The sequence below is a fragment of the Doryrhamphus excisus genome, chromosome 1, assembly GCF_030265055.1.
Source record: "Doryrhamphus excisus isolate RoL2022-K1 chromosome 1, RoL_Dexc_1.0, whole genome shotgun sequence".
NCBI classification, from domain to species: Eukaryota; Metazoa; Chordata; class Actinopteri; order Syngnathiformes; family Syngnathidae; genus Doryrhamphus; species Doryrhamphus excisus.
The window spans coordinates 19588534-19599758 of NC_080466.1; the positions used below are offsets into that span (position 1 = coordinate 19588534).

The window sequence follows — 11225 nt, forward strand, 5'->3', positions numbered from 1 at the left end:
TCATCGTCACGTTCCCGAGATGCTGCGAAACATGGCTTGTTCGGAAACTAAACGTGATGGATGTGGCGGTTCTAATGTGCCTCACGGTTCCATGTCGTGACTAAATGAAGCCGTCTCTGCATGTGTGCATGCGTGTTATTGGTTTTGACCCAATGAATGATGCCGTATGGCCCATGGAGTCCACCATATACCCATAATTCCTCATTCAAAGCTAAGTGTATGGGACAACCGGGTCGTAAGCAGACGTGCATGTTATGTAGGACAACACTATAAAAAATAAATAGTGGTCAGTGTGGGCTGCACGGCGGACCGAGTGGTTAGCACACAGGCCTCACAGCTAGGAAACCCGAGTTCAATTCCACCCTCGGCCATATCTGTGTGGAGTTTGCATGTTCTCCCCGTGCATGCGTGGGTTTTCTCCGGGTACTCCGGTTTCCTCCCACATTCCAAAAACATGCTAGGTTAATTGGCGACTCCAAATTGTCCATAGGTATGAATGTGAGTGTGAATGGTTGTTTGTCTATATGTGCCCTGTGATTGGCTGGCCACCAGTCCAGGGTGTACCCCGCCTCTCGCTTGAAGACAGCTGGGATAGGCTCCAGCACCCCCTGCAATCCTCGTGAAGATAAGCGATAGAAAATGAATGAAGAACAAACACTTACGGGGTATGGAGAGTTTTGGAAGCTCACGATGTGATCATCAGTCAAACGGCAGTTAATGTAGCCAAAGTTGGACTGTATGTTCGTGTCAGTCGATGACCCAAAAATAATTTAATGTTGGAATTGTCCCGACTAAAATTAAGTGTATAAGTTGGGGAAAAAATCTGAAAAAAACAATTTGAAAGAATTCAAAAAAATTGAATTCACCGCTAAAAATACATTCACCACCGAAGACCTTGGTTTGATTCTCCGCTTGGCATCTCTGTGTTTGCATGTCCTCCCCGTGCATGCGTGGGTTTTCTCCGGGTACTCCGGTTTCCTCCCACATTCCAAAAACATGCTCGGTTAATTGGCGACTCCAAATTGTCCATAGGTATGAATGTGAGTGTGAATGGTTGTTTGTCTATATGTGCCCTGTGATTGGCTGGCCACCAGTCCAGGGTGTACCCCGCCTCTCGCCCGAAGACAGCTGGGATAGGCTCCAGCACCCCCGCGACCTTTGTGAGGATAACCGGTAGAAAATGAATGACTGAATGAATTATCAACTGTGGCCGTAGACAACCTCCTGATGTTGTTCCCACAAGATGGCAGCTGGTGTATTTGAAGTATTATGCAGCTGCCTGTTACATTAGTAATTCTCCATATGTTATCTTTATTGAAAAGAGAAGAAATAAATTTTTTCTGTTGAGAATTGTCACACTTCCAAGAGCTACCGAGGCGTTCTGGACTACTGCCGAACCCTTTCTAATTTTGTTGGTATATAAATTGATAATAAATGCCCTTTGGAGAGGAGTGGTCAGTGTACTGTATTGTTTGAAAAAACGGCATCATTTACTGAAAATGAGTCAACACACAGCCACTGTATTCTAAATAGCTGTCATCATCAATGAATAGCAAGATAAATGTGTCTTCCCTGCTTGTGGTAGCGGCGTGGTGTCGGACTGCAAGAGTGTTAGGGAAATGGATTGAGCATTGATTAATTGAAGAGAAACATGAAACGATACAAATTGGGCCGCATGGCAGTTTTCCAACATGATAACAAGCCCAAATATACCTCCAAGATAGCAAGTGCCTTGCTACAGAAGCTGAAGGTCATGGCCAAGTGTGTGTCCAGAAATGGTCTTCAAGTGCAGGGTGAGCTCAAACACTTGGATATTGGACTTTTCTGCATGATCAAGTCAAATGTACAGAAATGATGACTATCCAGGACAGGACAAACTACTCTTCACTTCAACTTATGTTATGCTCTTGGAAGCTAAGAGGAAAACATGGGACCTCATTGTTGTCATCTGCAAAAAACAAGCCCGGAGGACCCGATAGCGACATGTCTCAACTATGACAACTATGTGGTCTCCTCATTTGTTGTGCCTCCTTGTTTTGTTCCCCCACCACCATCACCCCTGTCGTGGTTCATCAAGATAATGGTTGTCTCTCAGCCCCATATCTCATCTATCACTCCACCGTTCTAGCCTGATTTAGCTATACCTGCACAGCATTGGTGGCATTGTGTACTCTTATGCTTTGGCGCCTATTTGCAATGCTATACACAGACACCCCCCACTGCGGTTAGCAAAGCGATCCTACGTACAGGACGATAAATATCACGCTTGTTTTTTTTACATACCTGAGCTATTTTGGCAAGGTAGCTAAGTGTAAAAGTGTATAATTACCCAAAACAATCTTGCCAAAGTGAAAACAAATAGAATTGGGCTTGAGGGTTGTTGTTTGGATTTGGAAAAAGTAAGAATTCAGTTTGTAAATGGCAGAAAAATCCATCCAATTATACCCAAATTTTTTTTTTTTTACAGTTTGCTGCTAAAAATTTAACACGTAATCAGTGGAGTGGGGACGTGTCGCCATGCACGACCCTTAACCAATTGCAACGTGATCAGAGAAAGAGGCTGGAGAATCCGAGCGTTTCGGCCAATAGTAGTAAAATACAAATTTACCCTGAAGACAACCTTGAGATCTATGATTTATATTCAAATAAAGTTACTTTAGAGCCCCACTGGGATCCCATATAAATGGAAAAGCCTCTAAAAAAGCAGGATACAGCCCTCTTAATTGTTGTGTGCTTTAATATTAATATTGATGCCTTATTTTTATGACATAAGAACATTAAACTGCATTATAAAATTAATAATGTCCTGTGCAGTCACCATTAAGGTACAAGTTAATGGTGAGTTTTTGACCCTGGAACGGATTATTTTCTTAATCTTGCCATGTTCTTTACCCTTTTGGCTCAGCATTCGCATAATGAATTTCACACAAAACCAATACAAGGCTTTTGTGCTGACTTTCAGATTCAAAAGCTTTTTGGTAGGATTTTCAGCCCTATAAAAAGCCATTGATTGTGGATGTAAACATTCAAATTAAAGCTGAAAGTCAGCACTTTAGTTTTCACCTCCAAAAGTTATTGTTTGTAATTTAGTGGTCTGGCACAAAGAGGACGCAAATATATCATTGTGTGCATTTTACCATTCTCATGAAAGAAATGGGTCATCTCAGAGAACCTGCTTGTGTTAGATTAGCCTCTCAGGTATATTTGTGTTTACAGGAAATGCTGCAATTTGGCTACATATGCATGACAATGCGTGTCTATAGAAGCATGTGGAATGGGAAACCCACACTCGGGGGTTCAGGGCAAATTGTCTGACTTTTGTCTCTAGTTTAATTACACAGCGGTGAAACTCTGGTGCTTTCCAGCCAGCGTGATGCTGCACAGTGAGATAGCAAGTGTCGCTGTCATTGAACCAGATTAATAGAAAACAAGTGACTGAAAAAAAAAAAACCTGTGGTAAAACACGCGCTAATTAAATTCCATGAAGAGATGATCACTGGCAGGGTCATCTCATGTGATGTAGTCAGTATTTTCCATATAGTTATCGTCTCCAAACGTCTTCACTTGAAAGGAAACTACTCCAGTTTGAACTCAATTATCAACAACAACAACAGAAAAATCTCATTAATGAGAAGAATTAGAATAGAAGAGGGAGAAATGCTTTTCTCCGGGTACTCCGGTTTCCTCCGACATTCCAAAAACATGCAAGTTAGGTAATGAGTGTGAATGGTTGTTTGTCTATATGTGCCCTACGATTGGCCGGCGACCAAGCCAGGGTGTGCCTCACCTCTCGCTCAAAGACAGCTGGGATAGGCTCCAGCATACCTGCGACGCTAGTGACGATAAACGGTATAGAAAATGGATGGATGGAGAAATGAAGACTAAAAGCACTGGGAAGGAAGTTATTGCTACCCTTCGGCTGACCTCATAGTTACTGCTTATTCATTCAGTTACATTATAATAATACATTTTATATAATACATTTTATTGTTTTTAATCACGAAAAAGAACAGAAAAAGCGAAAACACACAAGTCAGATACTTCAATCTAAGTTACAATACCTTCAGTGGGGTTGATGGCGTCTGGTAAGCTGTCCCACGGGAGTGTCCACTCAGGATGAGGATGAGGAGCGAAGGCTGCCACTATGCCACTTTCCTACGGGGAAGTGAACAAATACACGTTACCATGGAAACCCATCATACCGCCATAAGGCACAGCTATACACCTGAGAGGATAAACACGTATTGTGTACTCACGCTTGAAGAGTAGTAAAAGGTATCGGGATGCAGGGTCAGACAACACATCGACACTAACCAATGCTTATAATTTAATGCTTGAGTTATGTTTTTATAATTATGAGTCAAGATGGGGTCATACAGCTATATACGTAGTTGCTATGATGATACTGCAGGCAGGCAAATACAGCGCAAATATGTCGCGCTTCAATGTATCAAACTAATTTAAATATTAGTCAATGACAACTGAACAAAAAATGCAATTTTGTGTGAAAAAGTGATTGCCTCCAGTTAATACATAACTTTAACATGACATAACTTAAGTGCTTCAGGGTCTGGAAGACTTGCTGTGATAAATGGAACCATGAATTCTGCTGTCTGACAAAAATCCTGAAGGAGAATCCATCCTTGTTCGTGACCTCACGCTGAAACCAACTTTAGTTCTGCAGCAGGACAATGTTCCAAAACACTCCAGCATCTCCACCAGAGTGGCTGAAGAAAAACTAAATGAAGACTTAGTAGTGGCCTAGTCAAAGTCCTGACCTGAATCCTATTAAGATGCTGTGGCATGACCTTAAAAAGCCTCCTTATGCTGGAAAAGCGCTGCACAGCGATCGAGTGATTAGCGCGCAGACCTCACAACTAGGAGACCAGGGTTCAATCCCGCCCTCGGCCATCTCTGTGTAAAGTCTGCATGTTCTCCCCGTGCATGCGTGGGTTTTCTCCGGGTACTCCGGTTTCCTCCCACATTCCAAAAACATGCTCGGTTAATTGACTCCAAATTGTCCATAGGTATGAATGTGAGTGTGAATGGTTGTTTGTCTATATGTGCCCTGTGATTGGCTGGCCACCAGTCCAGGGTGTACCTTGCCTCGCACCCGAAGACAGCTGGGATAGGCTCCAGCACCCCCACAACCCCAGTGAGGAAAAGCGGTAGAAAATGAATGAATGAATTGCCATTTAGAGCTGCACGGTATCAAGTGGTTAGCATGCAGGCCTCACAGCTAGGAGATCCAAGTTTGATTCCACCCTCGGCCATCTCTGTATGGAGTTTGCATGTTCTCCCCGTGCATGCGTGGGTTTTCTCCGCATACTCCGGTTTCCTCCCACATTCCAAAAACATGCTAGGTTAATTGGCGACTCCAAATTGTCCATAGGTATGAATGTGAGTGTGAATGGTTGTTTGTCTATTGAATTGTTGTTCGCCTCTTGCCCGAAGACAGCTGGGATAGGCTCCAGCACCCCCTCGACCCTCGTGAGGATAAGCGGTAGAAAATGAATAAATGAATGAATGCTGGAAAAGCCTCCAATGTGGCTGAATGACAACAATTCTGCAAAGATGAGACTTATTGCATCATTAAGTATTAAACCATGCAATAGGTTAAGCTAAATGTTTGTATAAATAAATATAAATATAATACCGCTCTTAACTTCGAGAGGTGGCTCGCAGTTGTTTATATTTGGATGACTGCGCTTTGACTGGCATGCATCAGTGTGTGTTAAATGAGGTGAGAAAGAGGTTATTAGGTATTTAGTGTGTGTGGATAGTGAAAGCAGATAATCCTGGTTCGCGGCAGGGAAGGATTGTGTTTCTCTGCGTCAGGTGGCAGAGGTCCCTGTGCCTTGGGACAACACTAAAACACCCACACACGGTCACATATGAAGACACACACATGGACCGCCACTTTGGCCATGACAGCACAACAGCTGCAATGCAGACATGACAGCGGCGGCACAGAGCCATCCTCGTAATCCCTCTCTCTGGGCCGGGATAGAATGGCAGCCATTGTGCGTCTGTGTGAGCGTGCATTCCTCGTGGTGTGAATGACTGATTTCAATCTTCCACAGTAACCGTCCAATTAAATTTAATCCGGCGTCATGTAAAAGACACACGGTCTTCACCATGCGGATCCTGTTGCCTTCACCCACGTCTGTCACCCTTGTCACGCCGCTGATTATCATGTTACAAACGCTCTTCCAGCAGGAAGTGGCCAATAACCTCTCAATGTGTCGACTGTGTGGAAACAAATAATGAAAAACATATGGTATGAATGTGAGTGTGAATGGTTGTTTGTCTATATGTGCCCTGTGATTGGCTGGCCACCAGTCCAGGGTGTACCCCGCCTCTCGCCCGAAGACAGCTGGGATAGGCTCCAGCACCCCCGCGACCCTCGTGAGGAAACACGGTAGAAAATGAATTAATGAATATTTTGAATCGGGCTGCACAGCGGTCTAGTGGTTAGCGCGCAGACCTCACAGCTAGGAGACAGGGGTTCAATTCCACCCTCGGCCATCTCTGTGTGGAGTTTGCATGTTCTCCCCGTGCATGCATGGGTTTTCTCCGGGTACTCCGGTTTCCTCCCACATTCCAAAAACATGCTAGGTTAATTGGTGACTCCAAATTGTCCATAGGTATGAATGTGAGTGTGAATGGTTGTTTGTCTATATGTGTCCTGTGATTGGCTGGCAACCAGTCCAGGGCGTACCTCCCGCGACCCTCGTGTGGAAAACAATTAGAAAATGAAAGAATGAATATTTTGAATATTAGTTGCATCCAGTAGAGCCACTGTAAGCTGTTGTCGACTACGGAAAATGTCAGCATTATTCCACTCCAAACAACGTCATGGAAATAGAAGTTCAGAACATTCAGAGAGAGAATTATTTGACGTAAAAAAACAACTGCTAGGGCAGTGACCCGCCAGTGTTTCACAGTGAAACACATGCTCTAATGCCGTTTTATATTTCCTCATAGTACCTGCTTTTGCTCATGAAAAAGCGCCAAAAGTGTGTCAAGCCATCTCCATATGAGCATGAAAAGACATACAGTAAGTGATTTGGTAGTTATTCCTAACACAGCTGCCATTTAAACACTGTTATAATTATACTATTTTATGACATCCACTTTTATATGTCCTCTTTTGGAATGAATTGTTTTTACTGCATATGAAATGAGAGGCAGAATAACCCATGCACGTGCAGACTGGATTATGAAAGGTCATTTTTATCATTTGGTCCAATAAAAGAAAAAAATTGCACCGTTGTGTAAAAAAAAAAAAAAACAGCCTATAGATAAAGCCCTCTTAAAATGATAATTCAATAACTAAAGGCATTTCAAGTGGAGCACAGCCAGAGGGAGGAAACATTCTACAATTAAGAAAGTCTGCTAGGAGCCAAAACATGAGATTAGAGATTCATCCTTGAAGGCACAAAATGTCTGCATCGGTGGAAATGAAAGATGATAATACATATGAGATGTGTAAATGAGCAGCTGCATTTGAAATTATTTTTGCAGAGAAAATCAGCTAATGAAGCATTAGGCGTACGTATATGCAAAATTCTGAGGCCATCTATAGCTTTGATGTTTTAATGATCTTTTTCCGCAGAAGTGGTTTTGACTGGATGGTGCATGGGCCAAGTGAGATGTGGGTAAAGATATAGATAATAGTTGTACAGTTTCACGGTGTAGTCACTAATGCAACAAAGCAAAGGTCCACTACACAGAATTACAATTACCGCCCTGTTTCCCATTCTCCACGAGTGGAGATTTACTGTTCCTTTACATGCACTTAAAAAAATAAAATAATGACTTGTATTGTTTTCTTACAAATTGTTAGCCATCCAGTTCAAGTTGATAGTCAATTTGAATAGAAGGCAACAGTTGTGTCTTGCAGGTAATTGTTTTGCATAATCACTTCAACGGACACAGTTGATGAGGCATGCAAAAAGAGAAATCCTTCTCGTGCACATTTGCAGCAGAGACATGGTTGCCAGGTCTCTCGACAGAAACAAGTGACGAGCTCACTGAAAACAAGCCAAAAACAACAGGGAACTTGGGAATTTGCAAGTGACTTTACAAAAAAAACCCACAACAACAAGAAACTTGAAATTGCAAGCATGTTTACAAAAAAAAAAAACAGCCCCAAAGTTTCTTCCAATAAGCAAATCTGGAATCGCTGGCCGAGATGCTTTGTTTATATGTGACATAACAGCCAACCAGGACGGCACGGCGGCCGAGTGGTTAGCGCGCAGACCTCACAGCTAGGAAACCAGGGTTCAATTCCACCCTCGGCCATCTCTGTGTGGAGTTTGCATGTTCTCCCCGTGGGTTTTCTCCGGGTACTCCGGTTTCCTCCCACATTCCAAAAACATGCTAGGTTAATTGGCGACTCCAAATTGTCCATAGGTATGAATGTGAGTGTGAATGGTTGTTTGTCTATATGTGCTGGGCTGGTCACCAGTCCAGGGTGTACCCCGCCTCTTGCCCAAAGACAGCTGGGATAGGCTCCAGCACCTCCCCGCGACCCTCGTGAGGATAAGGGGTAGAAAATGAATGAATGAATAACAGCCAACCATTTACCTGTGCTGAAAGGAATATAACAATTTAACAGCTAGTATTTTGAGAGGCACACAGCGTATGGCCAATAATTGAAGTGGTGAAAGGGACATAACGCTGAGGTATGAAAAATGGAAAAAACAGATTATATCCGTAATGACTAATTTAGTGCATTGAAAAGTACTGATTTTCAACATCTAAGTAACTAGCAGCAGTATGGTCATATCACCTCGTACTTCGGTACGTGACAAAAATAAGATTTAAAAAAAAACTATATTAGGAAAGCAGGAAGTGAACAAATGTAACAGTTACTGATTGTAAAAGTACCAGATGGAGGGGTAGGATTTAATAAGCTTTGCTTCTTCCTACTCCTTTTGGACATGTGGAACTGTGAACTGATGAAATAAAACCATTACCATTACCAAAACACGACATCAACAATAATGGCGTAAACAAAGATGGAATTAAAAAGTGTAAATGAGAGAGCAAAAGGTTTTACTTTAAGTTTGGTCATGGTGGGTCGGGGGCCGCCAACAAAAGGTATCTGTGTGGTCGTCTCTTCTTCAGGCTCCAGTTGATTTGGAGGGTTGCCCTCAACCGATGGTGGTGATGGTGGTGGTGGTGGTGGTGGCCCTGCGGGGCAGGATAACAGAGCCTCGGTGGTGACCAGTAGTATCCCGCAGGCTTTTGCGGCTTGCAAGAGTCCGGGTACCTCCTGAACACGACTGTACCAGCGCAGCAGGTAGGGGAGGTGTTGTAGAGTGCTAGAAGCAGGCCCTCGTAGGGAAGTCTATTAAAGAAAGATGGATTAAATTAAGGACTCATTTCACATCAAAACCAGGTCAGTAAGTGGATAAAGAGGGAGGAGTGTATACCCAAAAAGACACATAATCAGAGCAGCAGTGATTACATTAACGCTCGGCAGTACGATAAATGGGCCGCTATGGAAAGAAACTGTTGTGCTTCGACGCGACGGCGGCCATCCCGAGGAGACACGGTAGGCCAAGTGTGAAACTGGAAACCAGTGGAGCACAGCTGACTTCTGAGAGCCTCATTGTGGGAACTTGGGCTCATTCCCGATGTGGAGGAATAGCGGGTGACGGCTGAAGGGTGAAATAGAGGTTGAGGCTGACAACCCGAGGAAAAACATACAGTATAGATAAGCCCCTGAGGTCATACGATTCAGAATTGATAAACTGATAAAACCTGATATATATATATTTTTATTATTCCTCTGGAATTGCACAAAGCTTTGGAATTCAGCATAATCTGCAAGAAGTTCAACGATTTTTTTTTTTTTTTTCAAAGCATCATTGTTCCAAAAATTAACAATTTTGCTGTTTATTTTACATTTTTACAAAGGTTAACTTCTTTTTACACTTACATGAAAGCCGGCTGTATGAAGTGCATTAGAGTCAGGACTTAGCTTTTTTCATTTGTCTTGTTTTTTGCTTCATTATCAGTTGTTAGCTTCTTTCACACTTGCTACTTGTATTAACTATTCAGTTAATACAGGTTTTATGACTGTGACAGTTTCCATTATTTCCTATGGGGAAAACTGTGATTTAGTGTCTGCACTTTGCATGGAGAAAGATGTGCCAGTTATTGATTTTAGTTTAAAAGGAGATGCTCTTGCATTTTTTTTTCTTTCGAGTTCAGCATGTTGGTGTCTTGCTTCAGGTGATGCATTAAGTAAAAAGAGGCGCCATGTTATGTATTGGCACAGACACACCTTAATCATTAACAGACACTCACCAGGTACTGATGGATACACGGCAATAGGACCACATCAGTCAGAGTGAAGTACAACCCCTCTGCAAAGACATGCTCCAGCTCAGGCAGGTCGTTGGTTTTCACTTTCCGAATCTCAGAGCACTCTCTGGTGGTCACAGAAGGACCTGCAGCTACAGACAGCTTAGCCAGAGCTGCCCTGAGCTCAATTCCATCAGGTGACATACTGGACTGCGGGTCAGACTTTGTATGTTTCCCATCAAGGAGGTTGTCATCGTTTTTGTTGTTTCGCCTCTGCTCCTGAAGCTTTTGGCGCCGTATTTTATCATCGTTGTGGACCTTGACGGGCTCGGCGAGCCTTTGCTCCAGGGTGAGAATGGAGATGGGTGGAGGACGGGAATCGATAGGGGGGTTTCGGAGGTGGTCTTCAACAGCTGATGGGATGCCAATTTCACACAGCCTGGTCCATTTGCTCACCTGAAACGTCATATAATTGGTTGAAAAGCAGCAGTTGTTGGTTGAAAAGCAGCAGTTGTTGGTTGAAAAGCAGCAGTTGTAATTAGGGCTGCAACAACAATTACTTTCTTACTTGATTAATCTAAAGCTTGAGGCAAAAATGTCAATCACTGTTTTTCAAGGTCAAATATGATGTGTGTGAATAGCTTGTGCATACTCCGTACGGGCAACTTTATGGTGTTAAGAGGACATTTTTTGTTCTTAATACCCTTCTCTCACAGATGCCATTTGATGGTTATTGGACCGCACTCAGCATCAATAACAACCTTCATTTGGGCCAAGGACCGTCCTGTGTTTTGATGGACAGTCAGTCAGGCTAATAATTTCCCCCCAGGCTTTTAGATTTTCTTCAGGAGTGTATATATGCTCATCAGTCAGTTCCAGATTAAATTATTACTGCAAATAGCCTC

At 43.0% G+C, this 11225-nt stretch overlaps 1 protein-coding gene across 1 annotated transcript in view; it reads right to left on the reverse strand.

Moving 5' to 3' along the window:
- Nucleotides 1–11225, reverse strand: part of gstcd (glutathione S-transferase, C-terminal domain containing) — a 45949-nt gene that overhangs the window by 33831 nt on the left and 893 nt on the right. Inside the window, exons 2-4 of the mRNA XM_058070576.1 lie at nt 10324–10776; nt 9068–9358; nt 4062–4155 (exon numbers count right to left, since the gene is read on the reverse strand). Of these exons, the coding sequence (XP_057926559.1) occupies nt 4062–4155; nt 9068–9358; nt 10324–10776 (838 nt within the window). The remainder of the gene's footprint in view (nt 1–4061; nt 4156–9067; nt 9359–10323; nt 10777–11225) is intronic.